This window comes from Rhinopithecus bieti, unplaced genomic scaffold (assembly GCF_001698545.2).
Source record: "Rhinopithecus bieti isolate Rb0 unplaced genomic scaffold, ASM169854v2 scaffold_19482, whole genome shotgun sequence".
Lineage (NCBI taxonomy): Eukaryota > Metazoa > Chordata > Mammalia > Primates > Cercopithecidae > Rhinopithecus > Rhinopithecus bieti.
The window spans coordinates 1,747,265-1,764,459 of NW_016809768.1; the positions used below are offsets into that span (position 1 = coordinate 1,747,265).

The following is a 17,195-nucleotide window of genomic DNA, read 5'->3' on the forward strand; positions in this document are numbered from 1 at the left end:
TGGCCCGCGTGCTGCAGACCGCAGCCTGCGCGCTCCAGGCTGCACCGCAGCGCACGGTGCAGGCGCTGCTCAACCACGGCTCGCCCACTGTGTGGCCCGACGCCTTCCCCAAGGTAAGGCAAGATCCGGCCGGGCTGGCACGTGCCCTGGAGTTTTGCCACTTAGTGACCGGCCTGGGAGCTGGGTTGCATGCGGTGCTCTCAAACTGTAATGGCCCAGGCACCCCTGGGGACTTGTGAAAATGCAGAATCTGCTCAGTGGGTCTGGGGTGGGAGAGCCTGCATTGCTAACAAGCTCCCGGGTGTGGCCGAGACTGCTGGTCCTGGGACCCCATTTTGAGGAGCGGGAACCTAGAAGCCTTCTGATTGGAGCCACTGGGGAATTAAGGGGTTGCATGTCAAGAATGCATCCTTTCAAAGTAGTCACCTGGGGACGGACGCCAGGCACTTATTTCGATGATGCAGTCAGAGCTCAAAATATTTTGGCAGCTCGTCTTTAGGTATAATTTTCAGAACGATGAAAATCAGTCTCTTGCCGCATCTGGCATTTGATCTGAAACGAAATTACCCAATCTGATCATCCACCTTGTTAATGAGAGCGCTTCGTACATTTGCAGACTTCTCTCATTCGGTCCTCACCACATTGCAGTGAAACACGAGAGGCAGGTGATATTCTCCCTCTACCTGGGGTTCGGCCAGGTAAAGTGCCCTGCCCAGGTCATTGCAGTGTTGGGACCTCACCCCCATTCTGGCTCACCCTTGCTGCAGACTTGACTCTGAACAACTCATCCTTGTTCCACCCGTCAGATCTACCCTGAAATAATAATAATAATAATGATAGGCCGGGCGCTGTGGCTCACACCTGTAATCCCAGCACTTTGGGAGGCCGAGGCGGGCGGATTACGAGGTCAGGAGATCAAGACCGTCCTAGCTAACACAGTGAAACCCCGTCTCTAATAAAGAATACAAAAAACTAGCCAGGCGAGGTGGCGGGCGCCTGTAGTCCCAGCTACTCAGGAGGCTGAGGCAGGAGAATGGCGTGAACCCGGGAGGCGGAGCTTGCAGTGAGCCGAGATTGCGCCACTGCACTCCAGCCTGGGCGACAGAGCAAGACTCCGTATCAAAAAAAAAAAAGAAAGAAAGAAAGAAAGAAAAAAGAAATAATAATGATAAAGAATAAAGATTTCTCACCTCAGACAATACCCAAAAGACTGAAAATGTTTCCAAAATATTGGTTGGAGTAAGAGGTTGTCCTCCCCAAACGACTTCATTGAAGGGGTCATTCCATTAGATGTAAAACCCGGGTATTTTTAATTTAAAAATTATCTCCGGGCCTGGCTAACACAGTGAAACCCCGTCTCTACTAAAAAAATACAAAAAGCTAGCCGGGCGAGGTGGCGGGCGCCTGTAGTCCCAGCTACTCGGGAGGCTGAGGCAGGAGAATGGCCTGAACCCGGGAGGCGGAGCTTGCAGTGAGCTGAGATCCGGCCACTGCACTCCAGCCGGGGCGACAGAGCGAGACTCCGTCTCAAAAAAAAAAAAAAAAAAAATTATCTCCATCAACCAAGACTCATCACTCATAGGCATAAGACATATTTTGGCTTGATTAGTTTTGAACAAATAGCTGAAAAGCTAATGTGCAAAAGGACAGTGTTCTCAGTGGTCTGAACCATCAAGAAGTGAGATTCACACATTTCTCTCAAATGCTAACTTTCCATTATAGGTGCGTTCAGAGTAAAGACTCTATCTAGGAAAAGTTAGAAAATCCCCCAAGACAACTCCCCTAGTGTTTCCTTACTTGAGAAACAGGATGGCACTTTCCGGATGCTATCTCACCCCCTCTATGGGTAATTGTCTTGTGGTGGTCCACTAAGGCAGTGATTTCAATATGGTGGACTCCTGAAAGGGAAGAAATGCTAGCATTTTTATGTTCTGTGACAGCTACCTTTTATTTTTATTATTTAAATTTTAATGTTTCCCATCATTAGCAGGCTTAGTTCATCAACTTATAACATGGAAACAAGACTCACCCACTGCCCTTCCCATGCACGTTACGTCTGCATTAAACCAACACACACTTCAACCCTTGTCATATGAAACTGCATAAAGAATGAAAAGAGGCCAGGCATGGCGACTCACACCTGTAATCCCAGCACTTTGGGAGGCTGAGGCAAGAGGACCACTTGAGTCCAGGAGTTCAAGACCAGCCTGGGCAACATAGCAAGACCCTATCTCTACAAAAAAATTTTTTTCAAAAATTAGCTGGGCCTGTTGGCATGCGCCTGTAGTCCCAGCTACTCAAGAGGCTGAGGCAGGAGTATTACCTAAATCCAGGATGTGGAGGCTGCAGTGATATTTCTCCAGGACAGAATGGGGCAATTTATTTTAAAGAAAAAGAAAGGAGTCAGTATATTTCAGTGGTGACTACAAGTAATCCTTTGTTAGCTTGAAGTTATTTCAATGTGAGTGATCTCTGACCAGGCTTTCAAGTCCTAGGGGCAGCCCCACAGGCACCATTTCTTGGAACAGGACCTCTGACCCCTGGACTCTGTTCCCAAGGCTGTAGGAATTACCCTGCCTTGACTAGAGATATAGGACAAAGCACAGTGCCTCCTCTCCGGGTGTTCAGGAGCCCTGTTCTGGGAGGGGATCACCAATACTATGTCAGCCACACAGGAATGGGGTAGTCAGTGATACAACTCATCCTCCATTCAGGTTGGGGGTAGGTTTAGATTGGGGGGACAGTTTGTTCTGGAGAAATCTTAATACCTTGAGGCTTTCACCAAAAAGCATTGCCCACCACTGCCTCCCTGAACACAGCGCCTGCAAGTGCAGACCTTCCATCAGTGTTTGCTGAATGAATGAAGGGATTCCAGCCACTCCAGGCTTATGGCCTGCACTAAATCTTTGTAAATAAGGATTCCACCTCTTTGCACGGGGATTCCCCCAAACCTCCAGTGGGTACCCCTACACCTGGCCAGGAGTGGGTGGCAGATGGGGACACATTCACCATGCTGAGAATCCCCTAAGCAAAGGCAGCAGTGCCTGTAATGTTCTAGCCTTGTCCCCACAACCGAAGCAAAACACTCTGGAAAGCTAGAGGCAGCCTCTTCCTCCACCCAGTCTCCCTGCAATCGCTCCTCCAGGGACGGCATCTAATCATGTGCGACATCAAAGCAACAGACCCAACAGACGCGGCAGCCGGCCACAAAGATGCTGGGCAGGCACCACACGGGCGCCATGGCGAGGCGAGCGCAGAGCCACCAGCACTGTCACAGGGCACGCCGTCCGTGGGCAGCAGCCGTACTGTGAATAGATGTAAGGAGACACCCATGGAGCACAGAATTACTGAGGCAAAAGGTTTCACAGCGAGCTTATGACATAAATCACAGCTCCCCATGCCCAGACAAAGGCACCATTGCCGCGGCAGGCGGACACAGGGCATCCTTCCGAGCCGGCGCAGTGCTCTGCACTGAGAATCAAAGCAGTGTCATGGCTTCGGAAGCCCACATGTTGACAGTGCCAGGCCTTTCTGCCCGGCTGACCGCTAGTTAACACTGGGGGCAGGGACAGGGCGTCGAGGGCAGGCACAGGGGGCAGGCTGTGGATTCTGGCAGGTTTGGATTCTGGAAGGTGTCAGGACGGGCTGGGGCTGGGCCTGTCGGACAGCAGGCAGGAAGGCAGAGAAGCACACACAGATGTGGACCTGAATTTGTTTGGCACCTGCCACAGGTGACTCTGTGGGCTGGATGCTTGGTCTAGATAAAAGGCTGTGCTCAGGGGCCTCTTTCCTTCAGCCTCTCCTTACCTGGAAGACGAATTTGTGAAACAGTCATGAAGTTCCATGGGATCTTTTCCCAAGGAAGCACTACTTTGCTCTTCTCACCTCTTTGAAGAGCATATTTCTGGCTCGACCCCAGAAAATGATGGAGCATCCAAGAGTGTGGGAAGGTGTAAGTCCAGCCCCGCTCCAAGATGGGACACAGAGCTGATGGTAGCAGCACCCAGCCAGGGCTCACACCCCTGCCCTCCCCTGCCTCCTTCACAGGTGTTCATTTGGGAACCTCCTTGATTGACCGTTCAGTTTACATGGCCAGCTCTATTTGTCCCTGGATGTCACCTGATGCCCGTCCATGAACACTTTTCATTCGCAGTCAGCATGCGTAGCCAGCACACTCTAGCCACTCCTACCCTGTCTCCTATTTTGTGCTATTTCCCAAAGGCCCTTCTGTTTCCTGTGGTGCAGAGGCCAGCAGCAGCCCGGGGAAACGCACCTGCAGGTGGCTGTAAAGAGTTCAGGCTCCCACCTGGCAGAGGAGATGCCATGATCTCAAAGGTGGTTTTCTCAGGGTGAGACTTCTGGATTGCATTCCAGGTCTGATGACCCGCACGGTTTTCCCAGATACGAGAAACTCATAGATGCAGAAACTGCATGATTTGTGGTTGAGAGGGACTGCATTTCCACTTTCCCCTGTGTAAAAATGAAATCCTAATAATACTTCAGACTCAAACTTGTCCACCAGTCGGGGACGTGCAGGGACAACACCAGTAATGAACAATTTTTCCCCTAAGTCATGTAGGCATTGGCTGTGCTTCCCACGGGCATCCCTTTAGTACTTATGTATTCATTCCACAGACATTTGGGGGAACTTGGGTGCGTGGTACTGGAGTCACGGGGAGGAGCAGGAGCATACGTATTTCCCACCCTGGTGAGGCTGCTTGTCACGTGGATCAGCCAAGGTGAAGTTGCTGTGGTGAGAAGTGCTGCAAAGCACAGAACAGGGGTTTCACCTGGCTGGGGGGGCAGGGTCCAAGGCTCCCTCAAGTGTGTGATGAGTGAGCCGAGATCTGAAGGCTGAAGGCTCAGCTGTGTGAAGCAGGGGACAAACATTCTAGACAAACGTCCTGAGCAAATGTCCTGGAGCAGGACAGGCACGGTTGTCCTGTGCAGTTGGAAAAATGACCCAGTCGCTGGAGAGGAAACAGCTAGGGGCACCAGTTGAGACTAGGCAGCCAAGTGGGGCCTTAAGGGCCTGGGCCTCTGACTTGGGAATATTAGGAGTTGATTACATAATTTTCAAGGAAGGAGATTACATCATCAAATCAGTATTTTGGAATTTCTAAGCTCAACGTAGAGAACACACAAGGTAGGGGGTGGTGGCAGTCCAGGTGAAGGATTCACATAGCTTGCATGGGGGATGGAGGTTGATGCAAGAATAACAGACTCTAGGCCAGAGGCAGTGGCTCATGCCTATAATCCCAGCACTTTGGGAGCCACAAGGATAACCTGAGCCCAGGAGTTTGAGACCAGCCTAGACAACATAGTGAGACCCCATCTCTACAAAAAATTAAAAATAAATTACCTGGGCATGGTGGCATGCACCTGTAGTCCCAGTTACTCAGGAGGCTGAGGCAGGAGGATTACGTAAACTCAGGAGGTGGAAGCTGCAGTGGGCCATGATCGCGACACTACACTCCAGCCTGGATGACAGAGCAAGACCTTGTCTTGTAAAAAAAAAAAAAAAAAAAAAAAAAAAAAAGCAGATTCTAGAAACATCTGCAAATCTCTGGTCTTGTCTCAGCTTCTGAGCACTAACCATACTGCAAATGGAGGCCTAAAGTTTTCATGTTTTCTTTTTACCTAATTACAGAATCAGGTAGAGACTGCGCTTATCCCGATTCCACAGGATTTTTAGTGGGAGATTTCTGAGGTAGCAGTAGTCAAAAAGCAGGGCTTCCCCTCCCATTTTCCCAGAGCCCAGTGCACCCAGTCCCCAGCGGGAGGAGGGAGGAGAGATCATAAGTGGGGCGCCTGTGTTTTTCTTGCTCTTGTTTTATTTCTCCATCTACATATAAAGCAATGTGCCTGTGTGATTTTCCCCCTTAATTTTCTTTCTGCCGCCTCATTAGCTGAAGAGAGTGCGCGTGGATACTAATGACATCAGCATGTCAGAGTAATGTGGCAGCCGCCTCTCCGCAGACAGCAAGGAGGCAGCGGAGATTTTTAAACTGTGTTGGCGTAAAAATAATGAAGGCAGCCAGCTGCCTGGCAAACATGAGGGGGCATGATGCAGAGGACGGGGAGGGGCAGGGAGCCCCAGAGAGGTGGAACAGAGGAGAGACAGAAAATGAATTCCCAGAGACAGGCAATAGGACTCTGTCACAGTCTGTGACCCGGTGGGGGAGGGGTGGGAGGAGGCAGTGCTTTTGCTCTAAGGGAGGGCAGCTCTTCCCAGGGTGGGGCATGTCTGGGTTACCTGCGGTCCCTGGGAGCCATTTAACATTTTGCAGAGAAGTGACAGGGCCAGTGGGAGGGTTGCTGGAGGGTTGCGATGAGCAAGACCTAAGCATCGCCTAGGGTACCAGATAAATAGCAGCAGACTCCATCCCGAGGGGTCCAGCGTGAGTCCTTCTTAATGGCGTGATTTTTTCCCAACACAGAAGTGGATAATTGAAATCAGAGATTGCCGTGCACAAGGAAATGGCATGTTAGTGGGGCTCACGATAGCTGGAAATACCAACATGTGTGGGGCGCAGAGAGGGACAGGGCTGGTGAGATGGACTGGGAAGACTGTGCCGGCCCCAGGCCACCTGCCAGGCATTCCCTCTGCGGCTTGGTCTCTCCATGTCTGTGTTCATGCTCCGTCTCTCTCTTTCCCTAAAGCTTGCTAAGCCTGACTCAGTGACAGTAATGGATGAGAACAAAAATAATTGGGCGTGGGGAGGGGACCACTGATAATAGCTCTTACAATGTCAGTATGATGCCCAGTCTAGAAAGAGCAGCTCCTGTCCTCTAAAAAATAGCTTTGAAGGCACAGATTAGAGGAAGGAAGAAAGAAAGGGAGAGAGAGAGAGGAAATCCACAGCAACAACAAGGCAACCTCATGTCTGAGTCTAGGAAGACCCAGACCCAATGTCCTTCTGCTGCACGGCCGTAAGTTTCCAGGCTGTCAGGCAGACATTACCAAAAAAAAAAAAAGGTCAGCCAGGCAGTGGGGGATGCCTGTGAAGCCAGAGTAAAGTGCAGAGGTGAAAATCGCAGGAATCCCGGTTTCAGGGCAACCTGCCAACTGCAGGAAGAGGGTAGCAGGAGGAAGCCTCCAGGCCAAAGCTCAAGTCCACCAAGCTAACCATCCAACTGGGAACGGGGCTGGATCAGGCCCTCGACCCCCTCCCTGCACGCTGTCCCTCCACAGTCTCCCGGGTAGGCACAGAGCAGGACCACAGACTTCCCCTGCATGTTGGCAAAATTTGCCTCTGGTTCTCTCCTTAATCAAAGACTAATAAGGAGAAAAAGGAATGGATTCATGGGGGAAAAGAGGACAAACAAAGAAAAATAGAACAGCATCCAGAAAACAGAAAGGAGATCCAAGAAAATCTCAGAAAGTATATGCCATCCTCTATGGAGTACAAGAAGACATAGCCTCTGGGATCCATCGAAACAGTACTAGTTAGGATGAAAACTCAATAGAGTGACATGAAAAGGAAGATGGAGGAGATAGTATACCAAGAAACTAACAGCACAGATTGAATTATACACTAAAGAAGGAAAAGGCAGAGTTGATTCATAAAGAAAGAATCAAATCCATGGGTGCTGGGCCATTGACCCTTGTGCCCTCAGAGCCTTTTTCCTGCTGTTCCTGGGTCCTGCTCTGCATCCTGGGGGACAGGGCGAAAGGGAAAGCCCCCTCAAACTGCCCTCAGAGCCCCCATCAGCTGGCTTCTAGTTGGACTCAGCCAATGGGAGACACCATGGGAAACTGGAGTATGGAGGAAGAAAGAAGCCAGGGTAGTTCTCCTCTTCTGTCTCTGTCTTGTGTAGCTTCGCCAGCAGCACCTGCATCTTCTCTGTGACACCAACACCCACCAGAAGCCCCTCCCTTCATGGCCCCAGTCCCCAGTGGGTAGCCCCTGACTCAACTTGGTTCCAGCAGATGGCCCTGCTCTCTGGACTCTGATTAGGCTACCTCATCCCACTGTCCCACCAACTCTAAGAGTAATGACAGCTTTCTATTTTGCTAATCTCTGGGCTACTTCACCTTCTCCTTGTTGGAATCTCAGCAGTTTGATTACCTATATAATCAATTCCATGTGTAAAGTTGTTTCTGGTTGAAATACCTGGATTGGTTTCCTTTGCCTGATTGGACTCTGATACAGGTGTCCAGGTGGTTTAAATCACAAGTAGCAGAAAACCCAATTCAAACAGGTTTAAAGAAGGAAATGTATCTTTTTATCTCACATATCAGTAAGTGCAGAAGTAGCAGGCTTCAGAATTGGTTGTTTCAGTGTCTGGATGATGTCCTCAAAGAACCTGGTGCTTTCCAACTCTCTGCTCTGCCATCCTCAGTGAGTCAGCTTTGTCCTCAGAATGGCTCCCTCATGGCCACAAGATGGCTTCCAGCAACAATGGGCCCATTTCCTTGTTCATATCCAGTTGTTCCTTTTTTCTAGAAACCCTGAGGAAGTGTCATCAGTTGGCTTAAACCTGCCCTTCTCTGAACCAATAACTGGCAAAGGAGATCGGATTACCATGATTGGATTAAACTCATCATCTGAATTGTTGGAAAGTCAACCTCAATGTTCACTATAATGAAAGACTAATGTTAAAAACTCTTCTTAAGTGAAGAAAAGAAAAAAAGAGAGAGAAACTAAAAGAGAAAGTGATGGTAATAAAGGATAGAGTAGAGAGCCAACCCACAGATAAGTGATGTTACTGCAGAAGAGCCTAGGACAAATGGATCAGAAATAATAACCAAAGATATAATAGAAGAAAACTTAGCTGCACTGAAAGTCTTAACTTTTGGTTGGCAATCAAAAGGGTGTTCTCTGCAAATCAGTGACGGGAGGCACATACCTATATATGTTCTAACTTAAATGTTCTAAAAAGACATGGAAAAATCTGGCAAAGTATTTAAGTAGAAAACAGGCCATTCATAAAGGAAGAGAAACCAGGCTGGAGTCAGATATTTCTACTGTAATAGTAACATAGGACAATGAAATATCATCTATAGATTTTGAAAGGAAAAGTTTGGACACTAGAATTTTAGACTCAGTGAAGATAGTTTCATTTTGATGACAAAAGACACTTTTAGATATCAAGCGTTCATAAAACATGCCTTTCTAATGCATTTTCTGAAAAAGAAAAAATACTTCAATTATTTATCAGCAAGTATTTACTGAGCACCAGTCATGTCCCAGCAACATACTAGGCACATGGGATAAGTGAGTGAACTGATAAGGGAAAGAAGTATTCCTGCTATGTGGAGCTTACATTCTAATGGGGAAGACAGGGATTAAACACTGAGCATGATCAGCAGACCAAAAAGGTGATAAGGACTATAGAGAAATTAAAAGGGTGGAAGGCAGTTGTAATTTTCAGTTGGGCAGTTAGGGTCAGTGACTGCTGAACAAAGACTTGAGAGACGTGAGGGACCCACTGTGCGGATGTCTGGGGAAGAGCAGTCCAGCAGAGGACCAGCCATCTGTAGCCTAAGGCTGGAGTGGGCCGGTCCTGCGCACAGAACCACAGGGGACCAGTGTGGCCGGAGGTGGAAGGAGCTAGTGGGATGGGAGTAGGAGATGAGATTGGGGGGGTAGGGGAGAGGGCACAGGTTGTGTGGGGTCTACAGGACATTGTAATGACTTTGGCCATTGGAGGGATTTAAGTAGAGGAGTGACGTAATCCAACAATATTTTGTAAAGATCTTCCCCTCAGCACCATGTTAAGCAGATACTTGAGAACAAGGATAACAGACATGGAAAGATGAGTTAGGAGGGTGTTGCTGTGGTTCACATGAGGGATGATGGTGGTGTGAACAAGGAAGGCAATCTGACCCTGGATATATTTTGGAGGTAGAGCCAACAGGATTTTTTTAACAGATTGGATGTGGAGTATAGGAGAAATAGGGGCAATGGATGACTCTGATTCCAGCCCAAGAGACTGCAAGAATGAGTTTGCTGTCAACTGGGAATGGGGCAGGTTATGGGTAGCACAGCAGTTTGGGACCTGGTGAACCAGGGAGTTCAGTTTTTGGTATGCTGAGTGTGAGATACAGTCAGGTGGAGCTACAATGTAAGCAGCTGGGTATTCAAGCCCAAATTTGAGAGGGAGAGATTTGGCCAACCTGGAGATATACCTTTGAGGGTCAGTGAAAAGGGATGGTATTTAAAGCCAGGAAACTAGACAAGATCACCAGCAAGTGAGAGTAAATGGAAAAAAGGAACAGGCCTGAATGCAGAGACAGTCCAATATCTGAAGGATGGAGATGAGACAGCAGCTAAGGAAACTGAAGAGGGGCGACCAGCGAGGTGGAAAGAATGAGAGCACACCTTCCTCGAAGCCAAGTGAAGGCTGCATTGACGTAGGAGACATCATCGACATGTCAGGCATGGCTGACACAGCAAGTAAAGTGAGGCAGAGTATGGACCACTGGCAAGGCAGAGCCTGGGCCAAGAGCAGCATTGGTGCCCTTGGTAAGGACAGTATGGGAGAGTGGCTGGGGCTAATGGCCCGTTGAGGTGGACGTACTGCAGCTGACAAAGAGATAACACTAAAGAAGAGCTCAGGAATGGGGAAATCAATCCCCAGATTCTCCCCACCCTTCCCCTTAAATATCTCTCAAAATCTCCTACCCTCCTGACTGCCACCACCCAAGGTGAGGTCACCACCATTTCTCCCCTAGATGGACACGTCTTCTTCACTGGGCTCTCTGTCTCCTCTAAACTCTTCCCCAGATTCAGCCTTGGTGATATTTTCTTGGTTGGTTGGTTGGTCGGTCGGTCGGTCGGTCGGTCGGTCGGTTGGTTGGTGGTTGGTTGGTGGTTGGTTGGTTGGTTGGGTTGGGTTGGTTTTTGAGACAGGGCCTCACTCTGTTGCCCAGGCTGGAGTGCAGCAGTGCAATCATAGCTCACTGCAGCCTCGACCTGCTAGGCTCAAGCAATCCTCCCACCTCAGCCTCCTGGGTAGCTGGGACTACAGGTGCACACCATCAGGACCAGCTAATTTTTTATATTTTTTGTAGAAATAGGATTTCTCCATGTTGCCAAGACTGGTCTCAAACTCCTGGACTCAAGTAATCTGCCTGCCTTGGCTTCCCACAGTGCTGGGATTACAGGCCTGAGCCACCACACCCAGACTTGGTGATATCTCTAAAATTAAAATCAGACCCGGCCGCTCCTCCACTCGTACCCGGCAAATGCTCCCTGTGTCAGCCTCCTTCTCAGGCAGATAATGGACTCCATGGTCTTCCCTGCTTTGCTCTCCTGTTTCACTGCCCAGCACTCCCCATGTCACACTAATTCCCCAGCTGACATTATTTGCTCCTTCTCACCTCCCAAACCTGGCGTAACATGTTTTCTCTGCCTAGAACACTCTTGTCCCCAGAACTCTCCATGCCTTTTTTTCCCCCCCACTAACTCCTGCTCCACGGCCAGGTCTCAACTTGGATGTCACTTCATCCAGAAATCTTCCCCTGAACTCCCCCTCATATGACCACAGCACCTGCATTGTTGTTGTTATGTTTGGGACCATAAAGCTCTGTGAAGGTGGAGCTGGCCATCATAACACGCAGACAAAACACAATCCCTGTCTTCTAGTAGGAGCTCGGCAAATATCTACAGAAGGGATGACTTAAAGTACAGGTGGTGAGCATACAACCAAGCTAGAATCGTGACAAATAATTGGGAAGCGAGTTGTAAAACTAAATGCAAATACCAAAATGGTTACTGAAGGAGATACGCAATATAAAATATGATCATGTAATAATCACAAACTGAACCCAAACTCCAGTATTATTAAGAAAGGAAGGGAGGCCGGGCGCAGTGGCTCAAGCCTGTAATCCCAGCACTTTGGGAGGCCGAGACGGGTGGATCACGAGGTCAGGAGATCAAGACCATCCTGGCTAACACGGTGAAACCACCTCTCTACTAAAAAATACAAAAAACTAGCCGGGCGAGGTGGAGGGCGCCTGTAGTCCCAGCTACTCGGGAGGCTGAGGCAGGAGAATGGCGTAAACCCGGGAGGCAGAGCTTGCAGTGAGCTGAGATCTGGCCACTGCACTCCAGCCTGGGGGACAGAGTGAGACTCCGTCTCAAAAAAAAAAAAAGGAAGGAAGGGAGAAGAACTGGTTAAGAGAGAAATGTGAGAGATAGGGTGATGGAATATCCAGAGAGAGAGAGAGAGATTTTTTTTTTTTTTTTCTTAGACAGAGTCTCACTCTGTCACCCAGGCTGGAGTACAGTGGCATGATCTCAGCTCACTGCAACCTCTGCCTCCCAGGTTCAAGCAATTCTCCTGCCTCAGCCTCCTGAGTAGCTGGTACTACAGGTGCATGCCACCACACCCAGCTAATTTTTGTATTTTTAGTAGAGACAGGGTTTCACCATGTTGGCCAGGATGGTCTCCATCTCTTGACCTTGTGATCCGCCCGCCTTGGCCTCCCAAAGTGTTGGGACTACAGGTGTGAGCCACTGCACCAGGCCTAGGTTGATATTTTTTTATTTTAAAGGTAACTAATAGCATTTTAAAGACAGTGCATACTTCCAAAATATGGAAGATGAATCCAAAGAAAATACATACCTGTACAACAGAACCAGAAAACAAAGGAAACAAGAAGCAGAAAAAAACAAAAAGAATAAAGTGAGACTGGAGTGAGACCAAACACTTGATTTATAACGATAAATGAAAATCGCTTAAACTACCTTTTTATCAACACAGACTCGCAAACACATTTCAAACAAACTGAAACAAAAGGTTAAAATTTAAAAATGAGGCCAGGTGTGGTGGCGCACGCCTGTCATCCCAGCGCTTTGGGAGGCTGAGGCGGGTGGATCACCTGAGGTCAGGAGTTCAAGACCAGCCTGGCCAACATGGTGAAACCCCGTCTCTACAAAAATACAAAAATTAGCCAGGCATGATGGTGGGTCCCTGTAATCCCAACTACTCAGGAGGCTGAGGCGGGAGAATCGCTTGAACCCAGGAGACGGAGGTTGCCCTGAGCCAAGATCTCGCCATTGCATGCCAGCCGGGGTGACAGAGCGAGACTCTGTTTCAAAAAAAAATTAAAGAATGAGCAGAGGCCCAGGCACGGTGGCTCACACCTGTAATCCCAGCACTTTGGGAGGCCAAGGCGGGTGGATTACGAGGTCAGGAGATCGAGACCATCCTGGCTAACACAGTGAAACCCCGTCTCTACTAAAAATACAAAAAATTATCTGGGTGTGGTGGTGGGCGCCTGCAGTCCCTGCTACTTGGGAGGCTGAGGCAGGAGAATGGCATGAACCCAGGAGGCGGAGCTGGCAGTGAGCTGAGATCGCACCACTGCACTCAAGCCTGAGCAAAAGAATGAGACTCCATCTCAAAAAAAAAAAAAAAAAAAAGAATGAGCAGAGAGAGATAATTCTGGCAAAAACAAACCAAAAAAAATGTATTTTTATATCAATATGCAAATAGAATTCCAGGGAAATACACAAAATGAGAGGGGAAAAAATATGCATTTGATATTGACCAAGGATATAGTCCATGGTGAAAAGATAACCATTATAAACTTTATGTGCCAAAGAAGATTGTGTTACAATAGAGAAATTGACTGAAAAATAATTTAGGTGATTCTTAATTCATATCTGTCCATCACAGACCAAGTGAGCCAAGAAAAAAAAAAATGAAGTGCAGTAGCCCCAAACTATAAATGTGACAAACATATTTTGAAAGAAATGAAATGCGACTTCTGCTAATGCCGAAACAGACACTGTCTACAGCCATATTGCAATATACCAGAACACTAATAGTAAAAAGTCTGTTAATTTTAAACAATAACATAACCATTTGAAAATGTTATAGCACACTCCCAAATAACTACTGCCTCAACAGTTATTTAATTGCAGACTATTAAGAAAGATGAGCTGGGTGTAGTGGCTCACAGCTATAATCCTGGCACTTTGGGAGGCTACAGTGGGAAGATCACTTGAGCCCAGCCTGGGCAACATAGTGAGACCTTGTCTCTACAAAAAAATTTTTAAAAATTAGCCTGGCATAGTGGCATGCGCCTGTAGTCCCAGCTACTCAGGAGGCTGAGGTGGGAGGATTGCTTGAGTCCAGGAGCTCAAGGCTGTAGTGAGCCATGATCACACCATTGCACTGCAGCATAGGTGACAGAGCAAGACCCTGTCTCAAAATAAGGAAGGAAGGAAGAAAGGAAGGAAGGAAGGAAGGAAGGAAGGAAGGAAGGAAGGAAGGAAGGAAGGAGACACTGCCTCAAAACTCTTGGCTATGACCCTACCAACATTCAAAGGGAAATTTATACCATTTTAAAAGTTGCTTTTATTATGACTCTAGAAAAAAAGTTATGAAAATGACTGCGCAGTCAATCCAAGGAGCATGAAAGAGAAACAAAACCTACCTAAGGAGATAGGAGAAAGGAATTAATTATGATAAAGGCAAAAATTAAGGGGTTAGAATATTTTAAAAGATAACTGATCAAGAAAATCCCATAGCAGATTTCTTGAAAAAAAGGTGCAAAATGGAAAAACCTCCAGCAAAACTAAACAGGAAAACATTGAAAACACAATTACAGTGAATTTCAAATGAGAAAAGGTGCTTATTCATTGATACAGTGAAGATCTCTTCCTTCCACCTTTATGGATCTGTATGGACCTCATTCTACAGCTCTCGGCCCTCTGCCTTCCAGCTGGGTTTAGCCAGTGGGGTGTCCTGGCAGCAGGAGGGAGGAAAGGAGAGTGAGGGCAGAACATGCATTCTCTGGGCTGGCTCTTTGCCTCAGGCTAGCTGTGTATCCCCAAGCAAGGATTGCTGCTTCTGCTAAGACAGCTCACCTGACTGGCCCTTCAGCGCAGGATGGTAATACCTCTGCCACCAACCCCACATTACCACCCTGACCCTTGTCAGTTTCCTTGTACCCACGTCTGGTTAAATAGTTCCTGTATCAATAAACACTTCTGGAATGATCCCATATCGAACTTGCCGTCTCTTTTTTTTTTTTTTTTTTTTTTAGACGGAGTCTTGCTCTGTCACCCAGGCTGGAGTGCAGTGGCATGATCTCAGCTCACTGCAACCTCTCTGCCTCCTGGGTTCAAGCAATTATCCTGCCTCAGCCTCCCGAGTAGCTGGGACTACAGATGTGCACCACTATGCCCAGCTAATTTTGTTGTATTTTTAGTAGAGACAGGGCTTCACTATGTTGGCCAGGCTAGTCTCAAACTCCTGACCTCAGGTGATCCACCCACCTCGGCCTCCCAAAGTGCTGGAATTACAGGAGTGAGCCACTGCGCCCGGCCTCTCCATCTCTTTTCTATTGGACCTTGACTGGTACCTATGCAATGCTAAATTTCTTTAAAATGAAGATTATTTTCCAGGAAAATATAGATTAACAAAATGGACTCAAGAAGAAATCAAAATAAAATGTGCCAGTAAACATGAAAGAAATGAAAAATATCAAATTATGACCTGCAACTAAATGCCAGGCATAGACAATGTCAAATGCAAGATCTACTGTGCCTTCCTAATTCCAATAATGGTCTGCTTTTTAAAATCTTCCCAAGTATTAAAAAATAAATAAATTTTCTCAGATAGTTTTACTAAGTTAACATAACATGATGTTAAAACCTGACAAAAATAGCTCAAAAAATAAAACTATAAACCAAGTTTATTTATTAAAAGAGATTTAAAAATCTTAGTAAATTGAGTCTGGCACTGTATTATATATACTATACTATTTCAAGTGAGAAAAGGGGGCTTATTCATAGATATTATAGTGAAGATCTAGCCTGATCTAGTATACATAATAGCACATATATCTCTCTCTGATATATAGTGATATCATACTTATATTTTTTATATATAATATGTGCATTAAATATAGAAGAATAGCCAAATAGGGCCTGTTTTATGAAGGCAAAAATGGGTCAGTATTGGAAAATCTTTTTCTTTTTTTTTTTTTTTTTGAGGCAGAGTCTCACTCTGTCACCCAGACTGGAGTGCAGTGGCATGATCTCAGCTCACTGCAACCTCTACCTCCAGGGTTCAAGCAGTTCTCCTGCCTTAGCCTCCCAAGTAGCTGGGATTACAAACGTGCACCCCCATGCCTGGCTAATGTTTGTATTTTTAGTAGAGAAGGGGTTTCATCGTGTTGGTCAGGCTGGTCTTGAACTCCTGACCTCAGGTGATCCACTTACCTCAGCCTCTCAAAGTGCTGGGATTACAGGCATGAGCCACCACGTCCGGCCTGGAAAATCTTTTTCTATCAACTTGGTTAGAAAAAGGCAAAACATGAAATTACATCTTAAACTTTGTAGTAACCTAGGAATAGAAAGATATTTTCTTCACTTAGAACAGAGTATCTATTTGAAACTAATATTCAAGGTTATATTTATGGTGAAACATTAGAGACAATCCTATTAAAGTTAGGAATAAGATAATTATGCATGCTATTAATGTTGTTATTTAGTATTGAACTGAAAAGCTCTAGCCAGTGTAATAAGAGAAATATTAATATTGAGGAGGAAAAAAATCATCATAGACAAAAGTATTGTCTACCTGAAAATAACCCTAATAAATAAAATGTACTTACAAATCAGTGAAGAAGTGAACACACCAATAGAAAAATGAGCAAAAGACATAATTGAGCAATTCACAAAGGAAGAAAAACAAATGGTCAAACAAACAAAACAAAAGTAAATAGTCCATATTGGGCCGGGCGCGGTGGCTCACGCCTGTAATCCCAGCACTTTGGGAGGCTGAGGTGGGCGGATCACGAGGTCAGGAGTTGGAGACCAGCCTAGCCAACATGGTGAAACCCTGTCTCTAATAAAAATTCAAAAATCAGCCGGGTGTGGTGGCACCTGCTTGTAGTCCCAGCCAGTTGGGAGGCCGAGGCAGGAGAATAGCTTGAACTGGGAGGCAGAGGTTGCAGTAAGTCAAGATCACACCACTGCACTCCAGCCTGGGTGACAGAGCAAGACTCCATCCAAAACAAACAAACAAAAAGAGTAATTGATTGTAAATAGATTCACAATCTATTCTGCATGGAAAAAAATCAGATTTCAAAATCATATGTAAAGCATTCACCCATTGTTGTCATATATATTAATTTTCTGTGTAAACACACAAAACATTAGCTTACACAAAATGTTAATAGTAGTTATCTCTGAGGAATATGAATTTTTTTTTTTTTTTTGGTTTGT

At 46.7% G+C, this 17,195-nt stretch overlaps 1 protein-coding gene across 1 annotated transcript in view; it reads left to right on the forward strand.

Moving 5' to 3' along the window:
• The window catches only part of ASB18 (ankyrin repeat and SOCS box containing 18), a 70,120-nt gene that overhangs the window by 48,396 nt on the left and 4,529 nt on the right, over positions 1 to 17,195 (forward strand). The window contains exons 5-6 of the mRNA XM_017890281.1: positions 18 to 113; positions 4,636 to 4,739. Coding sequence (XP_017745770.1) covers positions 18 to 113; positions 4,636 to 4,739 — 200 coding nt within the window. The remainder of the gene's footprint in view (positions 1 to 17; positions 114 to 4,635; positions 4,740 to 17,195) is intronic.